General features: G+C 41.4%; 1 protein-coding gene and 1 pseudogene across 6 annotated transcripts in view; both read left to right on the plus strand.

The window, feature by feature from the left end:
- The window catches only part of SORCS1 (sortilin related VPS10 domain containing receptor 1), a 461,149-nt gene that overhangs the window by 415,402 nt on the left and 31,524 nt on the right, over window positions 1-14,223 (plus strand). For all 6 annotated transcript variants that reach the window (XM_006920877.1, XM_006920876.1, XM_006920874.1 and 3 more), the window contains exons 19-21: window positions 33-219; window positions 8,059-8,192; window positions 9,742-9,865. In XM_006920877.1, coding sequence (XP_006920939.1) covers window positions 33-219; window positions 8,059-8,192; window positions 9,742-9,865 — 445 coding nt within the window. The remainder of the gene's footprint in view (window positions 1-32; window positions 220-8,058; window positions 8,193-9,741; window positions 9,866-14,223) is intronic.
- On the plus strand, window positions 13,735-13,853 carry LOC112470207 (annotated as a pseudogene).

Consider the following 14,223-nt stretch of genomic DNA (forward strand, 5'->3'; position numbering starts at 1 on the left):
TCCCTTTCCTCTGATGTTGGGCTGTTTTTCAGGGTGACGTTCAGAGGACATTCATTCAAGTGGACTTCGGTGATGGCATCGCAGTGTCTTATGTCAACCTCAGCTCCATGGAAGATGGGATCAAACACGTCTATCACAATGTGGGCATTTTCCGAGTGACCGTGCAGGTGGACAACAGTCTTGGGTCTGACAACGCCGTCCTGTACTTACATGTAACTTGTATGTTATTACTGCTGTTGATTTATGACGTGATTTAAATATTGTGTCCTTTTAAAATGTAATCCAAAATTTTATATCGGGAAGAATGTTACTATTTAGCAGAAGGGGAAAGAAGAAAAAGAGAGCCAAGTGGGGAGGAAGGAAGAAATCAGGGGGTAAAACTCGAATAATCCTGGATTCTGGTTTTCTTCAAATTATTCTCATTGCCCTTACTATGCCTCTTCCAGATGCCCAGGATAAAACACCTGTGTCTGGGGGCTAGGTCTGAGCAACTTTCTGAGCTATTTGACTGAATATGAATGTGTCACTTTCTGATGGATTTTATTTATTTACTTATTTGCTCAGAAATGTTCAGAAAAAAGCCACTTGTGCGGGCCAATCTAATGTACTGAGAATTAGCACAAGTAAAGCAATTTCTCCCAATCCTATCATTCTCCCATATTATGTCTCACTATTAATATTCTTTTAGATCTTTGCTTTCTTTTTTTTTAATCTAGTGTGTTTCCTAGGCTTTATATGGGAATGATTTGTTGTCAGAGAGAAGGCGATATAGAGGGAAAGCGTGTGAACCATGTTAAGGAAGTTGCACAGTTCCAAGAAGTGTTCAAGCTTTTCCCCCACTGAGGAATCTAGAGGTGTGTTATGATAACTCCTAAGTTATGTTTAGTAAAAACGGCACCATGAACGCCTCTTATGGTAGGTGTGTGTGTCTTTCTAATTAGGCACAGGACTAGCTGAGGTTGCTAGAGAAGTGATTTATTTTAAAACAATGTAACACCTTTATATGAGTGGCCTTATTCAAATTAATGTCAAGTTCTAGACCAAGAGTGTTGTGGCTGAGCAGTATCCCATGCCTCTCACCTGCCCCTTGCCCATTGGACCAAATTGAGCACAGAACATACTAACGAGAATCTTTTTTCAGCTTCTGTGGTCCGATGGGAGGCCACCACTATTTAGGGATCCCCAGGACATCGTTTAACTCATGAAGAATCCTGCTGTATCAGCAATTCTTGATCTTTATCTCTTTATCAAGAGCAATTCTTGATCTTGATCTTTATCTCATTTAACTCATGAAGAATCCTGCTGTATCAGCAATTCTTGATCTTTATCTGCCTCCTTGTGACAGAGGCAGTTTGACAAAACACCCTATCTTCTCTGAGTTTAAACAAAATTTTACAAGATCCCCAGTTTGCCAGTTCCACCTCCCTCTTTTTAGCTAAAGTGTTTGTTTCTTTAATTCCTACTGTGTGCAAGCCTTTGTGCTAAGCAAACTCTTTATGTGTATGATTTGACTCCTCTGAAAAACCCTATAAAGTAGGCACTATTAGATATTCCACTTTCAGAGAATAGTGAGGCTCCGAGAGCTTGAAGAACCTGTTTGAAGTTGCACATCTACTACCTGGTGGAGCCAGGTCTCAGACTGAGGTCTACCTATCTCACGTCCCAGCTCTTGATTACTAAGGTTATTGTAGGTGCCGACAGTGGCTTTGAGTTAGAAAAACCAAGTCTCCAGTAGTCTATATCCACCTCCACTTTATAGATCATCCTGAAGGAACACGAACATTTAAGTTAGAAGCAGTGTGTTTGCTACACAACTGCATAGGTTCAAGACACATTTCATAGGCACCCTTCCTTCCCGCTGCCTGCCACCCTCAAGCTGTCCTATATAGACTTCTCTGAAGATGCATCTTACTAATAATCTCAACTGATAGTATTGTAGAAACAATCATAAAACTGTCAAAAATACATCACAAGTATTGGTTATTAATAGTAAAAATAACTTGCAACACAAATGACAATACGTTTGCTGAAGATGACTGCCTATCTAGCAGCCTGTCATTTTCCACAGCTTGTTCTGTAAGGGGGATTTTGTTAGAGAGCTGCCCTCCTTGAGAATTAAAGTAATTTTATTCTATACCCCATGTATGCATGAAACATCTGCCATACTCTAACCATGGGTAAATACTGATTTAAAATTCAGCAGCAGCTTTTCATCTCAGTTTTTCAGGGTCTCTCATAGAGCTCATCCTCCTGGTTGCCCTGTGGATTCTTTCTCACCTCTAAAAATGATCATATCCCTGTGGGTTTCCTCTCCCTGGTTTAATAAATCCTGGGAAGAAAAACAGCATAGAGCTCACCTCTGCTCGAGATGAAAAGTTGCAGAAGCCACAGCTTCTAAAAGAAATGAGCTTCTTTATTCACTTGCAATATATATATTTTTTCCATCTTTTTAGCCTAGTTGATGGCTGAACGATTTGACCTTAACCTTAGTGGAAGGTTTTGTGTTCTGTTTTAATTTTGCTAGACTCATCTTGGGTTAAGTGGTTGGATAAGCATGTCTTATATAATGGAACCCCTAAGCCTTGCCTTGCATACAAGAATTAACTCTTTTGTGCTAACTAGAGAGAGTTTAAAACTTTCCTTAACTCGTGTACATCTAAAATCCATGTCATGAGTGATTTCAGCAGGTTTTGACATGTTGGCTTAGCATCTCTCTCCCAAAAGACCCGTCATGCAATGATTACACACACCAGCTCCTTTTCTTACCTGACATCTCTACCATAACTGGCAACACTGGCCCATTCTTCCAGATGGAGGAAACAAGGACTGGAGAAGCCCTGTGACTTTGACACTATTCCGCTTACACTAACAGGAAGTCAGAGCAAGGTTGTAATTGTTTCACACTTCCCCAAATCTCAAACTTGAAGGGTATCATGGTAATTTTTGGTACTGTAGTGCTAGGATGGGGACGGACAGGTGGATGGGATTTTAGAAAAAAAAATAGGCCCTGGACTGCGTGGGGGTTGTGAGGTCCAGGTGCTTTCCTCAGCTCATGCCCAAGTCACTCCTTTTCTCTGAGCCTAGATTTTTGTTTTTTCTTTATCATGTGAGGAATGCACATTTTGTTTCTCTAAGATTCTATCGAGCATACTATGCTGTGTCCAGTCAACTAGGAAAGCTTGATTTTCCTTCATCACAAAGTAGCCTGTACACTTGTAGGTAGTGAGTTCTGAGCAGCAACTCTTACCTCAGCTGGCCAAGCCTGCCCTCCACCCCTCACACTCAACGCCCCTCCCCACTGCCTGAGCATCTCCCACATTGCCTGTCTTGAACACACTCCCTCCACTCTCTAGTTCAGAAAGGTGATTTGATTCCAAATTAGAGGTTTTTTAATACAGGTTTGCAAAGGTCATTAGAAACAAATGGAGATTTCCTGCTGTCACCTGTAACGTGTCCAGGAGCGAGCTGGCAGCTCTCGCTGGGCAGCTGGCTGATATGTGTTGTAGCCTGACAGTTGGAAAATCCTTGGGGTAAGTATTCACTCTGCTCTGATTGTTTGCAAACGAAGGAGACACGTGGTACAGCCAGTGTCGCCTTGGATTGGGCAGATGATTTAGAGGACATGCAGATTTCTGCTTGGAAAGCTGCCCTATCTAATCTAGGCTTACAGAAAAAAAAATTACTGAAAACTGTGTAAATTTCAGAATGGGAGGTAAAAAAAAAAATAAATGAAGTCAATCATCTAGTCCTTTCCAAATCTCTCTCTTCAACTACCTCCTTACGAAGGTACCATTTGCAGATGACTTTCTATTCCCATTTTGCAGTCAAGTGATCAGTTTCTTGAGAACTCGTATAGCTTTGCAACTTTTCACATGATCATTATATTGTCTAGTAAATATCAGACTTCAGTTTCGTAAAGTGTGGTTTCATGAATCACCTGTCCCAAAATTACATGACAAAAGTATAGTGTCCTGGGCCCTATCACAGACCTACTGAATTAGAACTGCTGGTAATGTGGTGTCATAATCTGCTTTGAACAGGTTAGAATGGTCCTTGTGGACATTGAAGTTTAAGGAACTCTGTTTTATGATCTCATCTTTCTACTTTGAATTGTTTTTATTTCTTCTAGTGGATTTTTAAGCATCTTTGACAAGCAGCAGTATAATGAATACATGATATTTTATTTGGTGGTCAGAGGTCTCCAAAACGAATTCTAAAGGCAAGCCAGAACCATTATTTCATGTATGCACATGTGTACACACACACACACACACACACACACACACACACACACACTCTTAACGTGCACATACACACGATGTTCGGTCTCACAGACATCAGCTGTTTCCTGCAGCACAGGAAAGCTAAACAAGAGAAGGGAAACCCGATTTACACAAGTAATTCTGCAATTCCTTCATCCACCTTGCCAGGAATTCATATGGAGTGATGCAGTGCCACCTGCCGTCCTTTTTGTGCATCACAGGCACCTGTCTGATGCTGCATTTGCCGGCTTGTTTAGCTCTGGACTTAATGCAGCCAGCCGGCTGGGGGCCTCCAGGAGCTAGCGGTTTACTTCTGCAGCTCTGTTAGGGTAAACTGTATCCTCTGTATAGAAAAGAATATTCAATGGACAGGCTTTTGGGCAGCAGGAACTAGGCATATTAAACACATAAAAAGAAAATGAATAAAAGAGGATGTGGGAATCTGAAAGATAAATACCACTCATTTGTATGAGTGTGTAATATATAAATATACAAGAATGAATTCATATGCAAACTTGAGAGCCTATAAGGCCGATGCGCTATGTGTGCTAGATACCTCTTGGATATCACTGGTGTCCACATTTTCCATCTCTCCACTTTGGGCTTTCTTAACTGTTCCTCAAACATGGCAAGCACACCTTCTACTCAAGGTCTGTGCACTTGATCTACCCTCACTCTGAAGCATCACACATAAATTCTTAGTGCAGTCCTTTACTTTATTCAGGTCATTGCTCAAATGTCATCTGTCCTTCTGAGAGACTTTTCCTTGACCCTTCTATCAAAAACGATCCTCTCTCACCTTCCCCTACTTCACGTGTTCCATGCCTGCCCCCCTCAATAATATGAGAGCTCCACCTAGTGTCAGGTGTCCCCAGCACCCAGAATAATGCCTGACACATAGTAGCACCCAACAAAACTATCAAAATGAACGAATGACCATATTTCACCATATTTCAGAAAGAAGATTCATTTTTTTGTCAACCGGACACACAGGCATCATCCTTGATGTTCTGACTTTAAAAAAAAATTGTTAAGTGTTCATATGTGAGAGAGGAGACCAAGAAAATGGACCCTTCTAGAATTGAACTAGCAGGACTTATCTAGTTCTTACATTTGAACTGATTTGGTTAACTCAGATCAGGGGAGTCAGTAGGAGTGTCACAGAGCAGGGGACCCTGGAACTGAGAATTGAAGACTGACAGGTACCATAAGAAAGGTGTATAAGCCACGACCTCGGGGTGGGACAGGGCCTGGCTTGCCAGAGCAGACTGTACGAGAGGGGAATAGCATGAGCCATGCAATAAATCATAGCAGGGTAAAGTGTATTTCCCAATGCCCGGAACACATTTAAGTGATCTGTAAGTAGTGACTTTAATAGCTCTTTTGTTAAAATGGGAAAGGTCTTATCGAGCATTTTCAGATGTCCAGAGTATGGGCTCTGAAATCCAGCTGCTTTGATTCACATCCTGGAATTGAGGAAGGTCACCTTTCTCTGTTTGCTCATCTCTAGTTGGGGGTGATAGGAGCACCTGCTTCATAAGGTCGATGTGAGGATTAAATGAAAATAAAAAGTCGTTAGGAGAATATGTGGCACATTGTCATCACTCAGTAAATTTTGCCCTTTTAGTATCTCATCGAACCATTCTGACTTATGATCAACTACTTCTTATATGGATTATAAGCCAGAAAATCAGTTCCATTCTGTATGCTAGTCATGAAGCTTCTAATCCTATGAAGAGAGAGAGAAGCATGGACAAAAGCAGAAACAGGAAATTATATCATTTGTTACCCAGCCAATGTTTGAGTGTGCGCTGTGTCTCAGAAACTCTGCTAGCCTTATATATATAAAGTGCATATTAAGGACTCTTACCCTTTAGATGTTTGCAGCCTGTGTTATCTTTCTCCCAAATTTTAGATCAATATGTCTTAACTATCATTGTTATTATAAATAAATAATGAGGATTTTAATTCTCAGCAACAGAGTAGCATCATCAACTTAGCTTTCTAGAAAAATCACTCTCACAATAATTAGGAGAGTGAGAAGGTACAAAGACTCTGCCATACAGTGTGTGGATGTATAATGTATATACACGCAAGAATAAACTTACAGAAGCACACATACATAAATTTCAGGGCCTGCAACTCTGACATGCTATGTGTGCCCTGAATACCTCTTAGATCTCATTTGTTTACAGTCTTTCCCTCCATCTCTCCACTGCAGCGTTTGGGCTTTCTTGCTATTCCTCAAACACGGAGAGCCACTTCCTCCTCAAGGTCTGTACACTTGCTCTCCTGTCACCCTGAAGCATATGTTGTACATTCTAGGTGCTGGGAACAGCTGATCCTCGGCACAACGTATATATTAATGAGGGAGGCAGGCATTGGACACATAAAATAGCAAGTCGGTTCAGTTTAAGGATAGGTTAGAAGCAGTAAAATTGATCAGGCCGCTGTAATGGTCCAAGTGAGAGGAATGCTTAGTGTATGAACCAGAGCAGGACTGGGGAGGGTAAGAAGCGCTCTGAGAGATATTTATGAGACCAAATCAATGGTTTCCTAAATGGATGCAGGGGGCAAGAAATAAGGAATCAAGATTGACTTTCTGCTTCTGGGATAGTCTCCTAGATAAACTTTCATTTTATTCATTAAGATATAAAGAATACGGAATGTGGGGAGGCATGGAATAATGGGTTTCTTAGGACTATTTGGCCGCTAATCGAGTCTGGGGTCAAGAAAGAGGTTTTAGAGCCCTAAGCATGTTGCTTATAGTTGAAGGTCAGGGTGTAGATGCTATCACTCCGTAGAAGAGGATATGGAGAGAGAAAAAGGCCAAAGACAACGCTGTAGGAAATGCATTTAAATATCAAACAGAGGAAGAGGCAATGATTAAACCAGGTGGAAAGGCCCAAGATACCACTTTCTTCTCCACCTCATGGAATAATGGGAGAGACGACAGATTTTTGTCATGTTTACCCCAGAGGAAACTGCATTTGCTTCCTGGGAACAGTAACTCCAAGAGGAGATGCAGGGTCATAGGAAAGATCCTCATGGTTCTCTATGGAGAGGGTATTCATATCTTTGTGCGTTTGTTCATCTGATTAAGCCTCCTGGTCTAATGGCCTCCATAGGTAAAATCATCTAATTTTTCATTTGAGGACATCCTGAGAACCTGAGAACCACAGAGCTGTCTCTATCTACTCATGATACCTTCGTCCTGGACAAGCTTAAAAGCAAACACAGTTTGTTCCATGCTTACCTAACCAGGCAGCTTTACAGACACTCAGCGTGCAGATACACACGCACACTCTCACTCACCAACACACACATTTATACACACTCACACAGACCTTTAAACACCAGTAAATAGTAAAGTGGTTTGTGTCTTTGTTCAACAACTCCACGCTCCCCTAAAAATCTGTGAGATTTTCACAATCTTGGTATTTACCACCAAGGATATAACCTCTCAGAAAGACTTTCCATCTCCCTGTGAAATCTCATATTATACCTGTTCATTTAAGGACTTCATAAATTACTTGTACATTTTTAAACTTTTGTACATAAATAACTCAGTTTTTAGGTCTGGAAGAAAGTCAGTAAATGGAAAATGTTGAGACGTAATTATTCCCAATGTATCCTTTACTCCAAAGGAGAGAAAATGCCTGAGCACTTCCCTCAGGAGGTGTGACTGAGGTGTTTCAGAGGCTTCCAGAATGAATATGTCTTCTCTTCAGAGCAAGGAAGGCAGAAGAGAAAAAGCTCTTCCCTCTCCATGCCTCTCCTTTCTCTTGTGCCTCAGGTCCCTTGGAGCACGTACACCTGTCTCTTCCCTTTGTCACCACAAAGAACAAAGAGGTCAACGCGACCGCAGTGCTGTGGCCCAGCCAAGTGGGCACCCTCACTTACGTGTGGTGGTACGGAAACAACACGGAGGTGGGTCGGCCTTCTGCGTGGGGCCGGGTGGCAGCTCAGCTCAAATGGGCTGAAGCAAAGAAGGAATGAATGACATGATGTGTGCAACTCAGGAGTCTCGGCGATGTCCTAGTTTCGGGCCCAGCAGGCTCTCAGTGCACCAGCAATCTCCTCAGTGTGTTCTTCTCTCGGTCTCTCTGTCTCTCTCTGTTTCTCTGTCTCTGTTTCTCCCTCACCACTTGCATCTGCCTTCCTCTGTGTTAGTGTTCTTCTCCAGCTGAACTGTCCTTTACAGTGACCCTTAGCAGCAGCCCGGGCTTTGTACCCTCACCACTTAGCCGAGAAAATAAACTCTCCCAAAAGTTCTAACGAAAGTCCTGGAATGGAGTATAATTGGCCAGGCCTCAATCACAGTGCGGGGGTGTGGAAAGAGAAGTGTTAAAATCAGCCTCCATAGCACCACACAGACCAAAAAAAACAGAGGGGAGGAATGGTCCCCAAAAGGAGTAGGGGCAGGTGGATGCCAATCGGGCAAAAGCTACAGCCCCCTTTTCTTACTTCTGAAACTACGCATGTAAGTTCAGCGGAAATTGGCCCTACTACTCACCATGGAAGAGCAGAAATCTGTGTTATTTACCTGAAAGCTCATACTGGAAGGTGAAAGTACGAAGCAACTTCCTTCTGTGTCTCCTATTATTTACCTTTTAGCAGAAAAGCAAATTCTCAACAGACCGCGTCGAGTAGACTTCTTATGCTGGCTTTAGTCTTCCCTCTGCCATACGGGGAGCTAAATGAATTTTGATTTTAAAATTAATTAAGAAAAGACAAGAAAGAAATGATTGAGGGGAGTGAGTCGAGGGAGGTCAGGAGGCTAATAATCTTTTCCTCCAGGCCCCCAGCATCTGATTATATTACAGGCACTACTCCAAAAAAAAAAATTTTTTTTTTTGAGTCCTCAAACCGCTATCCAATTAGTACTTGTTTCCATAGCAGCTGCTTCCAAGAAATTGCTGATAAGGCTTCTCTGAGGAAGCCAAGCCACACCAGGCCACTCTTGTCCAGCTAGTGTGGTTCTGGTGTCCATGGTTGCTGTGCTTCATTGTAATTTATAATAAATAGTACACCCCGGAGATAAACAACTGACAGCTTGTAGATTTCTGGTAGCTATTGCTTAAATCTGGATTCAGGTGAGCCCTCTGTTTGGGCCTGATTTGGATGTTTCCTTGAATTAAAGAATCTGCTTGATATGAGTTGGTGATCCATAAAGACAGACATATATCCCACCAGGAAGGAAGATATATCAATCTTCCCAGCCCTCAATCAGCATGGTACAGGAAGAGAAGTGTCAAATTCATAAGGAATAGGCAGAGTCACTTGGGGTCATGACTCTGATAGCCCCTTTTTGGCCTGGACTTGAGATGATGGGGCAATATAGATGGAGTCAGTTGCACTGGGGTTCACCAGGAAAGGCCTCCGCTGATTCAAGTAGCTCATTGGTGGCTTCGAGCTAGCACTGTCTTGTCTGTAAGTGAAGAGCTTTTCCCTCACACTGTGCCCTCATGTATTTTAGCCTTTGATCACCTTGGAGGGAAGCATATCGTTCAAGTTTACATCTGAAGGGATGAACACCATTACAGTGCAGGTCTCAGCTGGGAACGCCATCCTGCAAGACACCAAGACCATCGCGGTGTACGGTGAGTGCTTCGTCCTCGCTGGCCCACGGCTGTCCTCCTGCTCGGGGGAGGTTGTTCGGGACCACGGTGCCAGAGGCCATCCTGGCTCATGGCGTCTTACCAGAGCACAGGGCTGTAGTAGAGAATGAGCACAATCAGGTCTGCTCTTTTCGGGGGAGGATGCGGTTTGCCAGCAAAATAGTGGTCGCAAGACTGCAAAGGCTTTATTATTTTGTTTCCTCAAAGTAGCTCTGGTACACGTAGAGCGACCATTCACTCACCTTAGGTAGAGTGACCTTCATCATGTGTAAGCCTCTTCCATCCCATTTGGTTTTTCGGTACTGTTTGAATAGCTAAAACCCATTACAAAGAAAATGGTTAATATTGAGGCTTTATAAGTTCAGCTTTAAAAGTCTTGATCACTAAGAGGAATCTACCAATGTCTAAAGACTCTGAAAATCTTCCACAAATGTGTATCGTAAAAAAAAAAATTCTGCCGGATTAAAAACTGTGGAAGAGTTATAACAAGCAGATGCCATGCGTCGTCATAGACTGGATGTTGGTTTGAACAAATGACTGTACAGAACAATTTTGTAATCAATTAGGGAAGTTAAATATGGTCAGAGTATTACACGGAATGAAAATTTAATGAAATGGAAAGGTAGAATTATTGGTTGATAAAACAGTTTATACAAATTGACCTCATTTGGGGAAATTATTTCTGCATAGAAAGATATTCAGATGGATGCACTAAGTGTTATCTGTGGATGATAAAAATGTAAACTTTAATGTTAATATGGAAGTACTACGTATGCATCCTGGAAAATTAAAATTTAAAAAACAATTTAAAAGGCGATAGGAAAAATAAATGCTGTGCAGAGAGAGATTACAAACAGGAAGGGTAAAGGGAGGGAGGGAGAATGAGATGGAGAGAGAGAGAGAGAGAATGAGAGAGAGAGAGAGAAGGGGAGAAGGAGAGAGAGACAGGCAAGCAGACACTAACTGATGGTCCAGATAATATCAATTGCCCCAGTTCTAGAATTAATTGATTTTGCTGCAAGTTGTTTTTCATTTCTCATCTTACCAACTTGACCTTCAAATTCAGAAAGTCATTTGTAAGCAACTTTGAACACGTCCGAGGATGATATTTCTCTCATGGCTAGGTGTTAGATTTCATAGTGTTTCCTCCCCCCCCCGCCCCCGCCCCCCGAGAGGCTTGATAAGCCCAAATAGTAAATGGAAGTAAACCAGGACTGTGGTTTTCTTCACAGGGTCCCCTAGATGAGGCAGCCTCCCAGCCAGGTGGCTAGAAGGGAGATCTTTTGCTTCTCTTCCTTTCTCCATCTCCTTTCTATGCTCTGGGATGCAATGAATCCTCCTAACAAGCCTAATGTAGAATGGGTGATATTATTGCCCTCATTTTTTTTTTTTCAGAGAGTTAAATAACTTGACCCAGCTAATAAGTGGTGGAGCTGGGCTTCCACAACCCACCTTGACCCAGAGCCCATGCTCTGAAATGGCCCTACTTCTCTGGCTCTCATATCTTTTCTATCTGTTGTTCTCTTTCCTCTATCTTATTTCTGGATGTCACAGATGTCACTAAAGGGCACTGAGCCATTAGTCCAATAGATGTCCTCTTGGTTAAGTGTATTAGTGACCTTTTCATTAGACTGCAAAGAGAAATTTAAACATAGGTCTTTGGGCCTATCTGGTCCAACTAGTCATTTTACAGATAGGAAATTGATGCCATAAGTGGGAAATTACCGGCTTAAAGTCATTCTGCTGTTTAGTGACAGACCCAGTAGTAATAATGGTGATGGTAGTGGTGGTAATTAACATTGATGAAACCCTTACCAGCATCTGTTCTAAACACTTGATATATATGATGTTTTATCGAATAGACTTATGGGAAATATGCTATATTTATCCTTATTTTACAAATAAGAAAATATGATAAAAGTGTAATAAATATAGCCTAAAAATCTGAATCCAGAGGGAATATTTCTAACCACTTTCCACACCTTTTCTACTCTTAGTTTTTCCTCTTCCTAAAATCTCTTTAAAGGTATCATCCAAAAGAAAGTCACTCCATAAGGTGGGTTATCTTCATTAAAAAGGCTTCTTCATTAAAAGCTTGAGCAAGGAAAGTGGTTAACCCTCCCACCCCTGACCAAATTCCTGAGACATCAAATAGCCTTAATCCATCTTTAGTCAAATGAGTTGTCCAGGGTTTCATATATGATGAACATTTTAATGACACTCGTGATATATTAAATGCAAATTGCAGCACTAGGAGTTAAGCAAGATTGAACTCAACTAAAACAAAAGGCAAGAACATTTTTAAACTCTGGAATGAGCCAGTGGAAACGTACTGGAGGACCGTGGGGGTGCAGGGATTATCAATGTGATTAGGCCATCTGTGTTCCAGAGGCAAGGGTCCCATTGGTCTTGATGATTACATTTTAAAGAGATGGCTCCCAGGTCCTTGAGAAAGCCATTCCTGGGTTATAGAAGATTTACATCTTAAAGGGGCGAGGAATAATTCACAACTGCAAGTTTTCCAAAGTAGATGCTCTAATAAAAGGGAGATCAGGGACCTATAGTTGGGAAGAAACCTTTCCACAATGTAGTCAAGATTAAGGGAGCACTAAAGCCATCCCGGGCAAATTGAAGGAGGCATCATGTCTAGGAAGTTGACCCAGGAAAGATTACCTACTGAAAGCCACACAGGAGACTGGAGAAAAGACAATCTAGTTTGGAGGAAAGACAATCAAGTTGGCATTGTCTCCCTTAATTTGCTTCAGGGCATAGGTTTATTTTTTTTAATGTAAAAAAAGGAAAATGTAAATATGTTGAATTTATCTCTCTCAGCAGCTCTATATGTCTATATGTGTGTGTAGAAGTGTGTGTGTGTGTGTGTGTGTGTAAAATTGGTGTTTACCTTTTTCAGACCTCCCCCAAGCATCTCTAATTTTTGAATAAACTTAAATATAACATTTCTCAGCCATTCTTTCTCCCTAGTCTACTATTTAGCATGCTAAGTAATTACAGAAGGAGCTGAATAATTTTTTCATTTGTGTCCTTTTATTAAGGTAAACATCTTCGTCTTTACATGAAGTTTCTGCAGTTTGATAAGAGGTTCTAGGAAAGTGAAAGTGACAAAAACTTGTATCTTTAAAATGAAAAGTTAGGACTCAGTGGTTGATGCCTTGGTGCTGCCGTTTACCATGCTACTAATTAGTATGCATTTCATTATTCTCTATCAGAACCGAAGTGGTGATATTTATACAGGTGACCAATGACTCATAAAATACTCAAGCTTTGAAAACTGCATCTCGGGAACAGGCTGCCTTTGGTACACACCTTATAATGGAAGAGTCACAAAAGCCTGTGTCCGATAAGCCTTTAGCATTGTTAGGAAATGCACAAGTGGGTTTTTATGTTTCTCAAATGTGTAATGGCATTGCTGGTGTTGCTGAACCCCTGCAGAAACACGAGGACATGCTTCGGAAAAGAAAGAAATGTTTGTTGAATAAGTAAATGAAGAAATTACAGAGAGCCACCATTGTAATTTATTCATGTATTTATTCAATAAAACATTTATCAATTAAATGACTCATGGATGGTAATTGAAAACCTATTATGAAGTGGCTACTATTTGAAAGGGTCAGGAACACAATGCCCCTGGTCCTCACTGGGCTTTGATTCCAGTGGGAAACAGACAATGGAAACAAAATAATTCAAATAGCAAGAAATATGTAAAAAGACAAATACAGTCATATGATGAAGGGTATTTGAGTTGGTGAAAGGGAGGATGCCTGAGGTTGCTGCTGGAAAGGGCTTCTCCCGGGAGAACTAAATGGAGAGGATTTGAAAATGCTGTAATCTGAGTCTATGGCCATGCCACCCTGAACAAGCCCGATCCCGTCTGATCTCAGAAGCTAAGCAGGGTCGGGCCTTGTTAGTACTTGGATGGGAGACCACCTAGGAAGACCATGTGCTGTAGGCATAAAAAATAAAACAATAAGGGAGCACAAGCTGACAAGGTCCTTGCAATCTGTGAGGTCAATCAAGGGTTGCATTGTCTAAAAAAAAAAAAAAAATTAAAACAAAAAGAAGATGCTATAATCTGGAGAAATGGAAGTGTGTTAATGTGGGAAAGAGAATGGCAGATGGAGGAGCGTAAGGAAGGACAGGTCCTGGGGTTCAGGAACACCCACAGGACATGAAGTAGGAGAGAAAGTCAGTACTGGGTTGAGTGGAACTATGAAGACTGTGGAGTCATATGCCAGATACTTTGCTGTGTTCTGGGCACAACTGTGTTTTGTACATACTTCCATTATTATTATATGATTGTATAATAATAATTATATGATTGT

Source organism: Pteropus alecto, unplaced genomic scaffold (genome assembly GCF_000325575.1).
Source record: "Pteropus alecto unplaced genomic scaffold, ASM32557v1 scaffold177, whole genome shotgun sequence".
NCBI classification, from domain to species: Eukaryota; Metazoa; Chordata; class Mammalia; order Chiroptera; family Pteropodidae; genus Pteropus; species Pteropus alecto.